The sequence below is a fragment of the Pelophylax lessonae genome (assembly GCF_965119305.1).
Source record: "Pelophylax lessonae genome assembly, chromosome: 2".
NCBI lineage: Eukaryota > Metazoa > Chordata > Amphibia > Anura > Ranidae > Pelophylax > Pelophylax lessonae.
In genome coordinates this window covers 355,678,180-355,697,881 of record NC_138769.1, presented here as the reverse complement: position 1 = coordinate 355,697,881, position 19,702 = coordinate 355,678,180, and the positions used below count along the sequence as shown (strand labels likewise).

Here is a 19,702-nt window from a genome sequence, read left to right as displayed (position 1 = left end):
TGGTTGGCCGCACATAAGAGAAAATCACCTTTCTTTAAATATGTTCCAAAACTGGAAAATCTGAACATTTTTAAGTTGAGGTGATTTTATTTATGTGTGGCCACTGGCCAACTAGATTTTTTTTCTCACATTCTAATGTGCTAAAGTGCTAATTTTTTTTCCTTAGTTTTCTCTGTTTTTCTCTTCAATCAAGATTCTTTGCTACATCACTTCTAGAGCTGGTCTCTATGACTGCAGCTATCTGGAGCAGCCTATCGTTAGCCTGGCTTTTGTAGAATCTCTGAAGAGATTCACTATGTTAGAATGCCAAATGGGCTAATCATTAGGAGCTACCTCATTGGATTGTTGGATGCCTTTTCATTGCTGGCTTCCTGCTACTGTAGTTCTAACTCAGAAGGGGTTAACTCTCAAGGATAACATCATCTGCTGGATGGAGTGTCATGTGCATTGGCTTTACACTCTCTTTACTGCCATTCAGTTTGGAGGAAGAATGTCCCTGCTGCTGCTCCTGCTTTGCAAAGAGCCATGTGGAACTCTGATCTTTAATTTGTTCCTCCTGCCCTTACTACAGTGACCTTGTGGGGCAGCAATTAACAGTTTGACCTAGTGGGTCAGGAAGGATTAGCCTTGCTCTAAATATTGGTGGCACATAAGGTTAGCTGCCTCTGAGCTAAATACCTTCTTAGTAAGTTACAGTACCTGGTATGAGCAGGGAGCTAGTAAAGTCAGAGGAAATTTAGAACTATTGATCTGTACATCTCTTCTAGATTAGTGACTCAGAAAGTATTAAAGCCTTTTTTTTTACCAATCTAACAGCCAAGGAACCAGCACTTTCAAAATGACTGACACAGGGAACGCACTCGCTCCTCTGCTCCACCGAATACTACGTACAAGTGTCGTGGCTGCAGTTCATGTGCCGTGGATGGTCCTATGTTGCCATGTTATACTCAGAGGAACATTGGGATATAACTCTCTCCAAATGATCATATACTATCCTTTATTCTGAACATGATGGAATTAGCTGCAGTTCACATCTGACAGAATGGGATTTATGGACGCTACATACAGCCTGATTTTTTGACCTACCGACAAAAATGAAATAACCCGTTTACACATATTAAAGTTTCAAACTAAAAAATATATGTAGCTTTGGGGAGTTATCATCCAGCACTGCAGATGCGAATGACCTAAAACCCTAGTACACCCTGTGATTTGCTGTCATTGGGATTTACACACCAGATATTGAATCTTAATGCCGATCCGCTGAGGTGCTGTGGTTTCCATGGTTGTAAGACTGGGACAGGAGGAGTTCACCAGAGTCTATGATAAAGCGCAATGGCCCTTGTGGTCAGTTTATGGAGGTGAGAGGCTGGCATTAACTGTGGTGGTGGAATCACGCATGTTTGGTGATTTTTTTCTACTTCTCAACACGGGTCACCTTTACCTCAATCTTGGCTTTGGATTTTATGAACATTCCCAGATTTATTGAATTTTATGGACATTACTCCTGTTTATTGGTTTCAACATTTTAGCGCTGCACCATTTTTTATATTTACTTTCAAAATGAGCATTCAGCAAAGGTGGCATCCCTTTATTTACAGCATGGATTACCTTTAAGAGATATTTTGTGTTTGGCACTGATTGCTTGCAGCTTTGTGTGTGTTTCTTACTTTATCAATTGGGGATTGCGCTGATTATTTACATTTTTTTATTACCTTTAAGGGATAGGCCTCTTCTAAATGTAAAGCATGCTGTAGTGTAGAGTGACCATTAAACATGCACTGTAGGCCAGCCCAAACAGTTGTTTTATAGAATATTGTGCATGATACGGCATTACATAACAGGTCCAGTATTTGTATTTTTACATATTCTTAGTGCAAAAGCTGTAGTTAATCACTCCTTTGAAACTTCCACTAATGTGTTTATATTTTAGTTTATGAATAATATGATTTGATACTAGAAAACTGACTTGTTATGAATGATAACTAATATTGCGTTAAAGAAAATATTTATTGCACTGTTTATTCTTTAGGCCCCTCGAAGTACCTTCTTTAGGGTCAGTCGGACCCCTGCACCAAACTCATACTACATTAAAGATGCCCTGTTTGCAAAACAGGATTTTAACAAAAGCAACTCCAGCATGTTCCATCAGCCTATAGCTATAAAAGTGGAAGACACAAAACATCAGACACCAGCTCCAAATCAGTACAGTGTAAGTGTATGCCATTTATTTGCATCCAAATGGGACAGATCACTTTCTCCTAACCAATCACTAGTTTGTTCGATTGATCAGCTTGGGTACATTCAGCCTGCCCACAGGGCCGGTGCTAGACTATTTTACGCCCTAGGCAAGACCAGCTACTTGCGCCCCCCCCCCCCCCCAAGAAAAAGGGAAATGGTTAAAAACTCCTCTGTGTCATACCCAGTGACCCTGATCTGATGCTTCCTCCATGTTATGCTCTCATACCTAGTGACCCCCATATTCCTTCATGTCACACCCAAGGATCCTGATGTCCCTCCATGTCACACCCAGGGACCCTGATGTTTTTCCATGTCACACCCTGGTACCCCAATATTCCTCCATGTCATGCTGTCATATCCACTGACCCCAATGTTCCTCCATGTCACACCCAGGGACCCCGTGTTCCTCCATGTCATGCTGTCACACCCAGTGACCCCAATGTTCCTCTATGTCAGACCCTGATGTTCCTCCATGTCACACCTGGGGACCCTGATGTTCTTCCATGTCACACCTGGGGATCCTAATGTTTCTCTGTGTCACATCTGGGGACCCCATTCCCCCATGGCACACCCAGGGACCCCAATTCCTCATGGTTAACCTGGTGATGCCAAAGCCCTGTTACACCCGGTGACCCCTATCCCCCATGTCACACCTGGTGACTCCGATTCCCCATGGCACACTTGATGACCCCGATTCCCTTTCATACCAGGGATGCTCCATGTAACACCCAGGGACCCTGATCCCCTGTTCTGGGCACACTCACTGGGCGGTATGTAGAGAGTGGCCCACTCTCTGCCCTCCTTCACTGTGATCCTGCTGATTCCTTCTCCCAGGACACTCCTCTCCTGGACCACAGTGCTCACCACAGTTCCAACTGGCTCCTGGTGGAGGGAAAAGCAGCAGTCAGAGAGCTCCACACTTATTTCATTGCCAACCTCTTCAGACCCTTCTGGTGCCTCGTCGCTTCTGCTCCAGTAAAGGTTCCGCCCTCCAGTGCCGAGCTCTGGCTCAGGTTCAGCTCTCCTCAGCTCCCTGCTTAATACCGACCCAGGGAAATAAACGGCTGCCCATCAGCTCAGTGCAGAGAGTCACTTCCTGCCCGGGGGTTAGGCCGCTCAGCTCCAGCCGAAGAGGATCATCATTCAGGCAGCACGCTGGTGGACTCACTTCCTGCCTCTTTGGGCCCCCTAACAGTGGTGGAAAGCCAGGGCCTGGTAGTTCCGCACTGCCCAAGACACCTGGCATCTTCCACTGCCCCTTCTTCCTCCCCCACAGCCACCCCTCCCCTCCCCTCAGCTCACAAGGAGAGAGTGCGGACTCATGGCTGCGCCCTAGGTGGCAATGCACCCTAGGCGGCTGCCTAGTTTGCCTAGTGGAAGCACCGGCCCTGCCTGCCCATACATGTTTCGAATCTCGGCCGGCTTAAGTTTGTAAATACCAATGTACATATGGTTCCCTGTTTTGTAATTGTCTATCTACTGTATTTATACAACTATATTTATCTAACAATATATACTTTAAATCATAGTTTTGGTATTTGTCTGGTGTTTGAAAACCCACACAGTATAAATTGGAATGTCTTTAAGTGCCGGTTCACACTCTTGCGGCGATCGCATGTAATATCAGTGCGCACTGCTCCTTCATTACATGCGATCGGCTGTGCGGTGCGAATTCAGCCATACACTGTGCGTACTGTAAAGATTGCACTGCGATATGCGATCAAACTGGGGGTGTCGTTAACATTACCCCAGCGTATCGCATATGGCAGTGTGAACTGCCAAGGGTGCGTTTGCGATGCGGGAACAGGCTGCGAATTCGCAGCCTTCCCACATCGCATAAGTGTGACCCGCAGGGGAGGACTGGGAAGGGGGGCAGGGTGGCAATTGCCCCCTGGGCCGCTCTGATGCTAGTTAAAAAGGCCACACTAAGAGCTGGATTAATGTAGGGGCCAGACACTGTATATAGCTGCTGGTCGCAATGTTATATTTACAGAGCTGCAGCAGGGCGGTATGAGTGTGCAGAACACGCTCCTGCACCCGGCCGGCACAATACTAACACAATCACTTCTCTGTGAGGCAGAGTGATCTCTGCCCGACAGGAGCTTCCTAGGCCCCGCCTGGTGTGATGTCATGTATTTTTGTTAAACCTCCTTTGTTTCTATTAACATTAAATGATGTTACCACATTGCATCATGAGCCCCGTTCACACTGGGGCGACCTGTCAGGCCGTAGGTCGCCTGACAGGTCGCCGTAGGTTGCCTGCCATAGAGAAGCTGTGGACCCGTTCTAATAGGAGCGACACAAGTCGCTCCGACTTAGAAAAAGGGTCCGGAGCTTCTTTGGGGCGACCCGGAGCGACCAGCATAGACTTCAATGTTATGAAGTCCGTGCCGGCCGCTATGAGGTCGCCCTGGCAAGTCGGATCGCCCCAGTGTAAACGGGGCCTGATTGTCTTGTTTCATAACATCAATATCTGTTATAAAACCAGGTGGGCATGGATGGTGAGGTGATTTGATGGTTCAATGGGCCACTTAACTGGACTTGCCCCCAAGGCCTTAGGCTGCCAGCCCTCCCCTGGTGACCCGACACTTAAAGTATAACTAAAGGCAAAACGTTTTTAGGTTTTGGATACAGTAGAGAAGGATTAGAACATCTGTCAGGGTTTTATTATTGTGCACCTCTGAAGTGGATTCATTCTCTGCATTTGTTTTGTTTACCGTTATCAGTAAAAGTAAAAGAAAATCCCAAATTTTGGGTTGCCACCAGAACAGAAGTACAGGGAACACTACTTCTGGTGACAACCTAGGATTCCACAGTTTGGAGGGATTTTCCCTTATTTAGTGTTTTGGGCAAGGGAAAGGAAGTGAAAGGAAATCTCTCCAATAGGACCAAGATGATGAAAAAAAAAAAACTGACTGAGGTTATACCCCCCCTTACTCTATCTAAAATAAAAAATAAAGTTTTGTCTTTAGTTCTTTGACTTTAAATGATTTCAAAATGATATATGGTTAGCTATGTATGGCCACTTTAAGTAGCATTTCTAATCTTGACAATCTTGACTGTTTAAGCTAGAAAACATATAATCTCTCTGTAATATCTACGTGTTTCTGACAAAAATGTTTTTTTTTCCAGGCATCAATAAATTCTTGTCTTCCCAATAACAATGTATCTGCTCAAGCTGCTTTTGTCTCAAGAACAAAGAGAGAGGCTGTACAAGTTAACCCTCTTAAAGTACCTTCACCTTGTAAGTTCTCTTCATTAAATGATTCATTACATCAGCATTCCATTTAAACCTAGAGCAAATGTTTAAAGAAAATTATGTTTATGCCAGTATGCAACCCCACCCAACAATAATTCCTACAGCATTAGAAATGTTCAGCCTACATATGACTGAAAACGAATGACCACCAACACCAGAAGATACTAGGTATGATTGTGTTGGTATGTATGCAGTCTTTGCATGACCTTCATCTACTTGAACATGAAGCATATTCATGCCAACACACTTCTTTCTCCGGGGGGCATCAGTGGGATTTGGCAGCAGCAGGGATAGAGATGGTGGGAGCAGGAGGGGGAGCTGTTGCTAATAGCCTATATCACTTTACCTTTTCAGTAAGAGCTGGCACAATACCAACACTCAAACCATTACTAGAGTTGCAATTTTAGTGTAGGCAGGTTTAATTAAAGTAGAACTGTGGCTTCCTATTAAAAAAAATGTGCTTCAGCACATCTGCATTTAGACTTACAGTTTTTCTTGGTCCCCTTACAAAGTCCTATAAATACCTGTAGAGCCTGCAAGTGATGCCCTCGTAATGCAGAGTTTTGTGATTGTGTGGCAACAATGATGCATTGCTCTTGTATTCAGAGCAGAGTTGCCACTCTAATGTAGGCTGTGCTTGATTGCACTACAGTGGGATCAAAAAATGTTGCAGGGGACCTGGCTATCACCATTTGCTGATTCACACGCCTGTAGCTCCTCAATCAGCACCTGTGTCCAATTCCAGCTGATCCCATATAAACAAAATGGCGGTTATCGGTATATCCTTTCCTCAGTGATGTCAATGTGTGAAGAAAGGAAAGCCGAAAATCCTGTGACAGCACATATTTACACTGATAATCAGGGCACTGGTCATCCGTGCAGCCCTATCAGTGCCCATCAGTGCAGCTTTTTATTGTCCATCAGTGCAGCCTATTAGTGTCCATCAGTGCAGCCTATTGGTGCCCATCAGTGCAGCCTATCAGTGCCCATCAGTGCAGCCTCATCAGTGAAGAAGAAAAATTCCATAACAAAATTGAAGAAAACATTTTTTTTTTCAAAATGTTCGGTCTTTATTTGTTTGTTTAGCAAAAAATAAAAAACTCAGTGGTGATTAAATACCACCAAAAGAAAGCTCTATCTGTCTCAAAAAATAAAAAAAATATAGATCATATAGGTACAGTGCTGCATGACACAATGTGTAAATAAATAGTGTCTGTGGTCCCAAAAAAGTGCACTGTACTCACTTGATAGCGGAAGAGTGCAAAAGTTATATTATAACGTATAAGGTGCTGCGTGCTGTATATGATACTGAAATGTGCAATAGGTGCAAAAAGATGGTACTTTCATCAGTGCGCTTTGCTGAGTGGATTGTACCGTCTATGTATCAATCGTTAGATGCAGATTGTGTTGTGACCTTCTGAACACTGGTCAGTGAAAAGTGCCAGAGTGCAAATGAGTGAATAAACAATACATTTTAAAACTTTTTATTGTGTCATCCCCTTGCGGGGGAACTTACATCCGTGATCACGTTTCGTCACTGCAACGCCCTCAGATGACGTCGCAGTGACGAAATGCGTAGAGCGGCAACACAGCATCATACGTCACTTCCGGTTAGGTGGTTCTGGCCCGGTGAAACGCGGAAGCACCGCACGGCCGGACACCAGGAACAAACCAAACAAGCTGACGGTGAACTTCCTAACAGTGAGTTGACACTATTTTTTCCCCCGATATACTACTATACTACGCAATGGAAGCCTTCTTGGTTTTTGTACACTGACTCCCTAGATGCTTTTGCAACAATATCTGTGAACGATCAAACGCAATCTAAGGAGCCCTGCAGGCATCAAAGGGGAGAAACGATCAACCAGGCTGGCTTTGGAGTAAGGGAGAGCCTCTGGTAAGTGCTTTACCTGCGGTATTAGCACTTTCACTCCCAGCACGCGCTATATGGGCACAACTCACTCACCATTTTACTAAGATTGTTTTAGTGATCATGGATGTAAGTTCCCCTGCAAGGGGATGTCACAATAAAAAGTTTTAAAATTTATTGTTTATTCACTCATTTGCACTCTGGCACTTTTCACTGACCAGTAGTCAGAAGGTCACAACACAATCTGCATCTAACGATTGATACATAGACGGTACAATCCACTCAGCAAAGCGCACTGATGAAAGTACCATCTTTTTGCACCTATTGCACATTTCAGTATCATATACAGCACGCAGCACCTTATACGTTATAATATAACTTTTGCACTCTCTCGCTATCAAGTGAGCACAGTGCACTTTTTTGGGACCACAGACACTATTTATTTACACATTGTGTAGTGCAAGGTGGTAGCGCCCCAAACCAACACACCCCGACCCCCAATATTTTTTACCCTTGTGGTAAGTTGGAGACAGCATAACCATCTGGTCCCCTTTTAATAAAGTTTTAATAAGTTCAGTATTTGTGTTTTAATACACAATCTGTAGTGCAGGTGCACCCCATATTTCTTTTTTACAGTGGTGCTGCATGACCACACAATTGTCATTCAAAGTGTGACATCACTGAAAGCTGAAAAGTGTCCTGGTCAGGAAAGGGGTGAAAGTGTCCAGTAGGCAAGTGGTTAATTTATGAGGCTTGTGCATCACATAGTAACTAGATTTTGTATTTAAACATTTAGCCCCTATTCATACCCTCACGTATTTTATAGCTCAAAGCTCCAAAATGCTCAATAAGCCAAACACTATGTTTTTTATATTGTCCTATTTAAGCATTCAAACATCTGTAGATCAAATACACAAGCTACTTTTGAAGGAGAATGGAGTGTTTTAAGCCCATTGACTTCATTGGGAGTGCGCAACAAATGCAAAAACACCGCCTTTACCCCCCCCTTTTTTTTTATCTGCCTAATGCTTTTTTGTTCCACTTAACCTTATTTCACTTAGTCTTTTTAGTTACTTCTAAATATGTTAAAAGATATTCTGGAAATATTTTTGAACACAGATATATTAATAGTTTCTGTTCACTTTATCTGTTAACCAATAGGTCAACTGACCTAGTTCATAAATTAATATCATACAGTGAACTATAATGTATTCCTACTCATTGTTCCTCCCCTCTTCCCCTTTCCCCCTCCTTACCCTTCCCTACCTACCCCTCTTTCCCTTTTATTTTCCTTTTTCATTACATATTATCGCTGATTTTGGGTGTAAACTAATTTTATTTCCTACATATCTACGTTTTGGCTGTTGTGGTCTTGGGAGACTGTCACTGTTCTCCCCATTTTCTATCCTTGGGTAATTCTCCTACCTGTCCTTTTGGAGGACTGGAGGACCTCAACAGATAGATACTTGGCCTCTGGGTTCATGCACCCAGCAGCCCGAAGGTATGTGTGGCTACACAATCCATAAATACAATATATGACTATATCTCTTTTGTGTCCTTCCTATGGCCCCCTTGAATGTACTTACTCTAAACGTACAGGGCCTTAAAATACCGCAAAAGTGTCCTAAAGTCTTTCAATCCTTGGCATCAACAAAGGCGCATGTAGTGTGTCTCCAAGAGACCCATTTCACTACCACGGCGACTCCTAAATATTTTAGCTCTTTATACCCTCAAGTTTTCACGGCTTTGGCTAAGACCAAACAAAGAAGAGTATTGGTGGCATTCCATTGCACAACACCTTTTTCTCTCCAGACAGTGATTAAGGATCCTGAAGGGAGATAACTTATACCCACGGGGTTTTTATCTGACTCTCCAATCACAGTAGTATCCTACTACACCCTCAAAAAAGGGGCAGGCTAATAATTTGTGGAGATTCAAATCAAGTCCTTTATCCATGTCTAGATGAATCCCCATAAATCCCCAATTCCCATCGCCTCTAATCCCTGGAAACATACATTCCGACAATTACTCTAACAATATTCACTGCTAGACTCTTGGCTTGAAATGAACCCTGCAAAACACCTTTTATTCTCATCCTCATAAATCATTTTCCCGAATTGATCATATATTCACCACAATAGGCATGACTCCTGAACTTCTTTCCTCTTCTATTATTCCCTTTACATGGACTGACCATAGTGCTGTACTAACCACTTTTACCTCTCTAATCCTTAAGGCACACGACCTCACGTGGCATATTATTGACTCCATCTTATCTCATCCATCTCACGCCACAGATTTGGAAAAAGCTTTAAAAGACTATTTGACCAACAACACAACTCCTGATATTTCTCTGTTGACCCTCTAGGAGGCGCATAAGCCTGTGCTCCAAAGGGGTTTGTATTCGCCAGGCCTCTTTCCTTAAAAAAAAAAAAGCGTCTGCTACAGCAAAAGGTAGAAGATTAATTTAATTCATCTCATGCGCTCTTTCATTCGAATCCTACTCCAAAAACCAAATTTCAACTAGATAAAGCGCATCTTGACCTTGATATTTTCCTTTCAGACTCCACAGATAAATTATTACGTAAATCCAGGCATTTTTTCTTACTTTAAAGCCAATAAACCTGATACACTTCTAGAACGAGCCCTCAAAAAGTTAAATCGCCCTACCAAACCAATACGACTGAAATTTTGCCAAGAGACATACTCCAGCAACCCTGTAAAAATCCTTCATGCCTTCCAAAAACATCTTGCTTTCTTATATAAAAAGGAAGATCACTTTGATCAGGCTTCAGCAGATTCTTTCTTCTCACAAATTACACTTCCAGCTATTCCCTTAGACCATCGCGATTGCCTTGAAAATCCTATTACCACTAGTGAAATTTTGATAGCTATTAAATCCCCTAAATTAAATATGTGCCTGGGCCCAGATGGCTTTTCAGCTTTGTACTACACAAAATTTGCCCATATTCTAGCTCCATTATTGACCGAAGCCCTTAATTGCCTCCTTGAGGAACACTCCTTCTGATCTGAAACTTTAACAGCAGTTGTTTCAATGATAACCAAACACCACTCTGATTAAATTATCCTTAGATATCAAAAAAGCATTTGATACGGTTTTGTGGCTCCACCTACATTATGTCCTACAATCATTATGTCCATTTCTCAGTGGGATCTCATCTCTATACGATAAACCTAAAGCTTATGTAAAATTTGCAGGATATAAATCAAATCAAATTTAATATCTGCAGAGGTTTAATATCACGCCAGGGTTGCCCACTTTCCCCACTTCTATTTGCCTTACTCATCAAACCCCTTGCCCAATCAATTTGCTCTGACCCTTCAATCAAGGGTCTTGAATTAGCAGGACATCAACATAAAATTTGTCTATTTGCTGATGACATTTTAATTCTTATGACCTCACCACATATCTCTGCCCCTAATCTTATTTGTAAATCATTTTGCTCACATCTCAGGTCTAACCATTAACCCCCAAAAATCCATGGCACTAAATATATCTCTACTCCCCACAGCTGTAGAACAAGCACAAGCATCTCTTCCTTTTTCATGGTCCACTGCCCGCCTCCCCTACTTAGGAATCACTCTTACGCCTAATCTTTCTGAACTCTTTCCCTCCTATCTTGCGCCAAATTGCCAATTTATTAACACAATGGTCCTCTCTTCCCTTATCTTTAATAGGTAAAGTTAATGTCATTAAAATGAATTACTATATTACCTAAGAGTTCTGCCCATTTCTGTTCCAGCATACTTTTTAAGAGGAAATTGACAGATTTTGTTTGGGACCCTTCAAAATCCCATTTGCCTAAGCATATTCTCTATCTTCCAAAACTTTAGGTTGACCTCAGGCTCCCTAATTTATCCACCTATTACCATGTGGCTCATCTGGCACAAATACCAAATACCATGCAACCAGTGAGATCCCATTCAGGGAAGCATTGGGATCTATTGATTGTGACCCATTATCTATATTTAATCTGTTATGGTTATGGCCTTCTGATTGTAAAAAAACTCACTAATCCAGTCACTAAACATTCCCTTGCCATTTGGAACAGATATAAATCGGTTTATGGCCTACAATCCCCACATGTCCCACTCCTATCATTTATTAAAAATATCCAGCCTTTTTTACCCTGCCTGGACTTCTCCTAAATATTTCAAAACATGGATCACCTCTAAATGAACATTCCTTGATTGGTGTAAAAGTCCTGGACTTCCAAATTCAGGACTTTTCTAGTATCTTCAAACAAAAAAAATCTATATATGCCCTATATCAAAGGAGGACTCACACTTGATAAAATATCAAGCTTCAAGAGCAAACATGACCCCCATGCAAAATGACTTATTTCAAATCTTTATGCCCAACTCATTTCTAAACCTAATTCTAGTCCACCCTCATATGTAGCTAAGGGGGAGTCTGATCTTGGACTTTATTTGGAAACAAAATTTGGAATACTACAAAATCCTCTTCGCAAAATATAGCTGCATTAGAGACTACTTGGTACCTGCCAGAACTGCAAAATTTTCCTCCAATTACTCCTCATCCCGCTTTCAAGGCTGTACTGATCTTGGATCAGACCTTCATATCTGATGGAATTGTCCGGTAGTCAAAAGATTTTGGAAAGATATATTTCTCACGATTTCAGTGTTATTTGCAGTATCCATCCCACCTAATCCTTTGATAGCGCTTTTAAAATTAAAACCGACAATTCGTTCCCGCAGTCAGTTTAACTGCTTGCCGACCAGCCGCCATAGTTTTACTGCGGAAGGTCGGCTCTGTCCCGCAAAACGCTTTACCTGTACGTTGCTTCGTGGGACCGCTAGTGGGGGCGCGCGCTCTCAGGGGTGCACACATGCGCCGATTGGCCACAGGGAGAGCCAATCAGCGATGTCTGCCTGGCACCCACAATTGCTCCCCGTGGAGACAGAATGACGGTCTGCTGTTGTAAACGCGTCAGACTGCTGTTCTGTCAGTAATGAACACAGAGATCCTGTGTTCCTCCTATTTAGGAACACAGGTCTCTGTGTTCACTCAGAAAACCCATCCCCCACATAGTTAGAAAGCACCCCTAGGGACACATTTAAGCCTTTGATTGCCCCTGATGTTAACCCCTTCCCCGTCAGTGTCATTAGAACAGTAACAGTGCATATTTTTAGCACTGATTATTGTAGTAATGTCACTGGTCCCCTGAAAAGTGTCAAAAATGTCAGTTAGGTGTACGATCTGTCCGCCGCAATGTCGCAGTACTGCTAAAAATCGCTGATCGGTGCCACTAGTGAAAAATAATAAAAAAATAAAAATGACATAAATCTTTCCCATAGATTGTAGACGCGATAACTTTCTCGCAAACCAATCAATATACACTTATTGGGATTTTCTTTTACCAAAAATATGTAGCAGAATACATGTTTGCCTAAAATGATGAAAAAAATTGATTTTTAATTATTTTTTATTGGGAATGTTATATAGCAGAAAGTAAAAAAATTTTTTTTTGTTTTTTTCTCAGAATTGTCTGTCTTTTTTTGTTTATAGTGCAAAAAATAAAAATTGCAGAGGTGATCAAATACCACCGAAAGCAAGCTTTATTTTTGGGAAAAAAAGGACATCAATGTTGTTTGGGTATTCTAATAAATAATATAGACTGGCGCTGATTCTAATATGTAATACAATAAACAATCTCAGAGCATATAATTAAAATGCATACCACAAATATATATTAATTAATTGAGAGTGATAAATAAGTCCATAAAAAAGTTCCTGTGGATGTGCAATAAATAACTTAATTGTGATAAATAATAAAAGTCCATAAAAACCTTCCTGTGAATGTGCAGTAAAGGTATGATAAATATAATAGTGATCCAAAATGTGTTAATAAAGTCATCCACATAGTGCCATATGTGAAGAAATCCTAACACACAATCCACCGATAAGTGCAATGGCCGCTCACCTCAATGGTAAATAAATCAAACATTTATCTGGAGTATAAAGTTCATCCGTATGGCTGGTAATGACTCAGATAACAGGTAAAGGTGTAGATGGATTGCCAGATGAGTCAGATAATCATAGAGGTGTAGATGGACTGCCAGGCGTTTTGAAAGTAATGTCTTGTTGGTGTATTAATTTCATATAAAGACAAATAAGAGCTCCATAGTGTAGTATTTAAATGATATTTAATGAAAAAAATAGTAAACTTGCAAATAAATTCGAAGAAATGTACATGGAGAACGGACCGCTGGGTCTCCGCACTGAACAGTGTGATAAGAGTCCGAACTTCCGGTCACGGCTGTAGACCAGAAGTGACGTCACCCGACTCCTCCCGACGCGTTGCGTCACAAATACACATGGCAATCGCACTGTTGTGTGACGCTGTACCCAAAAAAAATATTTTGTTTGGGTACAGTGTCGCACGACAGTGCAATTGTCAATTAAAATAACGCAGTGCCGTATCACAAAAAATGGCCTGGTCATTAAGGGGGTAAAACCTTCCAGTCCAGAAGTGGTTAAACTAGTTCTACAGATCACTATAGCCGTGAAATAAACTATAGTTAAAGCCTGGAAATCCCCAACCTTGGTATTAACAGGTATTAACAGAAACCAAACATAGAATTAATAAAGCTACGATTCATGCCAAACCTGAGGCTATAACTCTAGACAAAATAACCAAATTTAAGAAAATATGGCTCCCTTGGGTTACCTCTGTTTGCCTCCCAATTTTGATGAATCCGTGTTGATGCCCTGGTAATTTCTACTCACATTCTCTTTATTTGTATGAACATCATTTGATTGGTGCTCCCTCGCTTTTCCTCTTCTTCTTTCTCTTTCCTTTATATTATACCCTCTTTTATTCTTCTCCTCCTTTTCTTCTTTCTTTTCTGTTCAAGTAGTAGTACCTTTAATTACTCCTTTTTAATTCTACACCTGACCCCCTGACATGCCACATTTGGCATGTTATTTTTTTGGGTGGAGCAGGTACCTAGATTTGACAGGTACCCAGCTCCCACTTCTGCTCCTAGGCGGCTCAAGCGGAAGTTCTCCTCTCCCCCTCCCTCCAATCTTCTGGGACACGTCACAGGTCCCAGAAGATTGCCCGTCCACTCAGGACGCATAGGGTGACTTGCGCATGCGCAGTGCGCACCCGGCTGTGAGGCCGCAAGCTGTCTAAGCTGGATGCCCACACTAGTGATGCCGGAGCCATGGGGAAAAGAGGGAGAGAACCAAGGCTCCCTCCGGTCGCATTGCTGGATTGTGGGACAGCTGAGTGTGTGTTTATTACCCTTTTTTAGCTGCTGACTTTTAATAAACACAAAAATGGGTGGAACTCCACTTTTTAAGTAAGCATACTTACACACAAAGTGCCCCCTCTAGAGATCTCCCTTGCCTCTCTGTCACAGCAGCTAAGATCTTCTGAAGTCTTCTGGGTATAGTGTCTGCTATTAGGCAGCCACTAATGGTGTAACTCCTGCACATGTGCACAAATGTTACATCATCCCAGATGCATAATGAACTGAGGTGTACACTATGCATAAACCGCGGGAAGTGTACACTAGATTACAAAAACTGCTAGAAGCAAGAAGAAGCAGTTTTTTGATAGAATAGACATTGAGAAATTGATCCCACTTCCCAGTTCCTAAAGGCACTGGTGACGTAGACTTGACCTCACAGGTGCACCCTGGGAAGGCCACATCATCAGTGCTTTCCTGTGAAATCCATTGCATACCCAGCGAGACCTCATGACATTTCCCTAAATCATACAACATCCCCAGGCAATTATTATTATTTTTTTTAATTCTGATGGTTTGCGCTTAGCGTACATGCACGCACGGGATTTTCTTGTGCATCTTCACAGGCAGCGGGTAAAAAGTCCAGGAAGCAAGGGAGAAAAAAATCATCTGTCCTTTTTTAAAATGGCTTTTGAGGGGAGACTGCTGAAGAGGAAGCAACAATCTTGGAAAGAAAAGCCTGCCAATAATAATAAATGGGGTTGATTTATAAAAAAAAAACAAATAGGCTGTTCTCTTTGCATGTGAAGTTGCACTTTGCAAGGGAAGTTGCATTTGCATAAGAGTTTTCCCCAGTGCTTAGTAAATGTGGTACAATTTCACTTTGCAGAAAATACCCAGTCAAGTGCAAGGAAAATAAAAAAAACATTATTTTTTCCCTGAACATGATTGGATGACAGTACACTAATCTCAGGGGAAAATTCTGATTCAAAGTGCATATTCCCTTGCTAAGTAAACAGGTTATTTGCCTTTTAAAATCAACCCCAATGTGTCCCTTTTCATTTGTCTTTTAACATCCTTTTGCATTCTGGCTTTACTTTGTTTGTGATTGTCCAGGTAAAGGTCCGCCTTAAATAAATATGATTTCTGATAACTTGGTTTTCAAGAATTGAATAGGGTCAGATAGGGTTAGTAAATCTTTTTTTTAGGACATGCTGATAATTCTGGTTATATTGGATGCTTTTAGTAGGAAGTCCATTCTAGACATTACATGTCATCACAATGCGGCTGTTTGCTTAATGCAAATACAATCCTTCGAAAATAATTGTGCTTTGGCAGTAAAAGCATAGCAAATATAATAAATAAGTACAGTTTCACTTAAATATTACCAAAGTTACAAAGCCCTGAATACTGCAAAGCTATTATTTAAAAAGGTGGGCAAGCCTAAAAGACACAAAAGAACTGTTGGCTTAACATTCCTAGCGTAAACCCTAAATAAATGAACAATATGTTGTTTTAGGTCACTATACAGTCAATGATTCGCTAACTAAAGAGTCTCCTAAGGTTCTGGTGTCATGCTTCAAGTCAAAGACTACTCGGGATGTTTTGAATGTGGCCTTGAATAACCCAGGACCAGCCAGCTATGACCCATTTGGATGCCCTGAAATAGGAAAGAAGACTGTTTTCCCGTGAGTTATCAGAAAGCTGTATTTTCAGAATCTAAGTACTCTTTACTCATTGGTGTAACTGGCTGAAGCCATGCAATATATGTTTGGTTATGTTGGGGATGGGGGTATTCCTCTTCCCACTGCATATCAGTGCACCACAATCATTAACTGTATCTTCTCCTTAATACATAGATAACCACCTACTCCTTATATACTGTATGTCTATTGTTTCCTCCATGACTACCTGTGTTACTGTTTGACGAAGGAGCTGTGAAAATGTTATTTCAGACCATAGAGCAGCTCTCAAAATTTTCACTCGCCTGCTCCCATTAGGCAAGTGGAAATAAGCTGAGGGAAAGTGTAGAGCCGCAACAGGAGGGTGTGATCGCCACCAAAAGTAGAAGTTTACAGGAGCTGATTCTCCTCCCAGCCTCCACCCCCTGTCGTTCTCATAGCAGAGCCTGACTTACAGTGGGTGTTGGCAAAGAACTAGATGAGGTGGGAGGGGTTGGGTGGGAGCTGCCAAAGTTTAGTTTTCCTATTAACAAACTAGTGATTGGTTGCTCAGACTGCATAGCAACCAATCACCAGCTTGTTATTAGGAAAAGTTACCTTTGGCAGCTACGACTCCCCTGTCCAGTGCTGTGCTCCACTGTAAGTTTCTATGTATCCTAAATCAACGAAAGTGTAATTCATTGGTTTTAATTTTTTAATGCTGTATTTAATATAGCATTAAAATATTTACTTAACAAGGCAGTAATGATGTGTACAGTGCCTATAGTAGCCAATCATACTTTATCCTTATTTTATTTATCTTATTTAGATCAATGAAATATGCTTTATGTTAATATTGTTAGAGTTGTTGTTGTTAATATTTATTTTTGTAACTTAATTCTGCATAAAATATTTAACAGTGTCATTTCCTGAGATAATTTATGAGGGCCTGTTTAAGGGCGGAATTAGGGGCAGGGCAGGGCAGGGCAGGGTAGGGGTTGGGTGGGGCAACTGGTGGCGAGTAACACTTAAAGTGGAGTTCCACCCATTTTAGTAACTTTAGATGTATGTAATCCCCTTTAAAACGACTTTTACCAATGGAAACTTTTTTTTTTTTGCTAGTAAATACCTTATTTTCTTCTTTATTCATCCTCTCCTCACTTCCGGGTCCGGCCGCCGATCAGCGATTACGTCATTCGGCGATTCGCAGGGGGTGCTGGGATGGCATGAAATCTTGCATTATTACACAGGAGCTGAGCTGTTAGTATTGAGGCCGTGCTCTGCCCCGCCTCCGCCCCGCCTCCTCTCAGTGAGCTGTACTGTATGTATTGTATTGAGGCCGTGCTCTGCCCCGCCTCCGCCCCGCCTCCTCTCAGTGAGCTGTACTGTATGTATTGTATTGAGGCTGTGCTCTGCCCCGCCTCCGCCCCGCATCCTTTCAGTGAGCGTGGACTGAAAGCATTATATCCTCACTGAGCTCACTGAGAGGAGGCGGGGCGGAGGCGGAGCAGAACACAGCCTCAATACAATACATACAGTACAGCTCACTGAGAGGAGGCAGGGTGGAGGCGGGGCAGAGCACGGCCTCAATACAAACAGCTCAGCTCCTGTGTAATAATGCGAGATTTCATGCCATCCCAGCACCCCCTGCGAATTGCCGAATGACGTAATCGCCGATCGGCGGCCAGACCCGGAAGTGAGGAGAGGATGAATAAAGAAGAAAATAAGGTATTTACTAGCAAAAAAAAAAAAAAGTTTCCATTGGTAAAAGTAGTTTTAAATGGGATTACATACATCTATGTAATCCAAGTTATTAAAAATGGGTGGAACTCCACTTTAAGGCCTGGCTAGTAGCTCAGTACTTAAAATTTGGAGCCCTGCCCTGAAAATTGTGTAAAATGATGTTTTGCACAAAACTTAATTAGGAGATCAATAATGACCTCTATATTGCAATATGGAAATGGAAGAGCAGACAATGTTGAAAGGAAGAAGTGGAGGCAAGAGCTTGTTAAGTGGACCTACAGGCCAGATGAGAACTTCATATCTGCTCCCTAATGCAAATCAAGAGCACATTCTCTATTTTATGAACTAACTGTGGGTAATTTATAACAGGAAATTAAAAATTAAAAAATGACATTGAAATAAACGCAATAAATAAAATGTGTTTACCACTCCACTGCATGAAATGAGCATTCCACATTCATTTAACAAAGTGATTGTCTCCACTGAGTGTTGGCCTTATCTCTATAACATATGAGCTCTTGCCTTAATATAATGTATCTTTTTAGAAACTCATTACTTTCTGACCTAGTGGTATTTTTATATATAATTCCCAATGTTGAATTTAATGTTAAAAACTAAGTACACATTTGACCTTACATATATGTTTACAGCCTTACCTACCATGGGATTTGTATTTCTCTGAAAACAATATACACTATCTTACCAAAAGTATTGGGACACCTGCCTTCACACCCACATAAACTTTAATAGCATTCCAGTCTTAGTCCGTAGGGTTCAATATTGAGTTGGCCCACCCTTTGCAGCTATAACAACTTCAACTCTTCTGGGATGGCTGTCCACAAGGTTTAGGAGTGTGTCTATGGGAATGTTTGACCAATCTTCCATAAGCGCATTTGTCAGGTCAGGCACTGATGTGGACGAGAAGGCCTGGCTTGCAGTCTGCGCTCTAATTCATGCCAAAGGTGTTGACTCTGCGCAAGCCAGTCAACTCCCTCAACCCCAAACTTGCTCATGTATTTATGGACCTTGCTTTGTGCACTGGTGCGCAGTCATGTTGGAACAGGAAGGGGCCATCCCCAAACTGTTCCCACAAAGTTGGGAGCATGAAATTGTCCAAAATGTCTTGGTATGCTGATGCCTTAAGAGTTCCCATCACTAGAACTAAGGGCCCAAGTCCAACCCCTGGAAAACAACCCCATATAATCCCCCCTCCACCAAATGATTTAAACCAGTGCACAAAGCAAGGTCAATAAAAACATGAATGAGCGAGTTTGGGGTGGAGGAACTTGACCTGCACAGAGTCCTGACCTCAACTCAATAGGACACCTTTGGGAAGAATTAGAGCGGAGACTGTGAGCAGGCCTTCTTGTCCACATCAGTGCCTGACCTCACAAATGCACTTCTGGAAGAATGGTCAAACATTCCCATAGACACACTCCTAAACCTTGTGGACAGCCTTCCCAGAAGAGTTGAAGCTGTTATAGCTGCAAGGAGTGGGCCAACTCAATATCTAAACCAATTGACAAGGTAATTACTCAACATTTTCCTCATTTCAGTATGTTCCCTGTAAGCACATTTGCATTGCTGCAGAGCCTGATTAGCTCACAATATTGTCCCTCCCTGTTCTAGTTTGTGCTGCTTTGCAGGAGATTACATTAGGTGGATACCAAGACAACTCTATGTAAAATG

The 19,702-nt window shown here is 41.9% G+C and overlaps 1 protein-coding gene across 1 annotated transcript in view; it reads left to right on the top strand.

Moving 5' to 3' along the window:
- Positions 1–19,702, top strand: part of STPG1 (sperm tail PG-rich repeat containing 1) — a 146,268-nt gene that overhangs the window by 92,637 nt on the left and 33,929 nt on the right. The window contains exons 5-7 of the mRNA XM_082244545.1: positions 2,033–2,212; positions 5,374–5,485; positions 16,129–16,297. Coding sequence (XP_082100671.1) covers positions 2,033–2,212; positions 5,374–5,485; positions 16,129–16,297 — 461 coding nt within the window. The remainder of the gene's footprint in view (positions 1–2,032; positions 2,213–5,373; positions 5,486–16,128; positions 16,298–19,702) is intronic.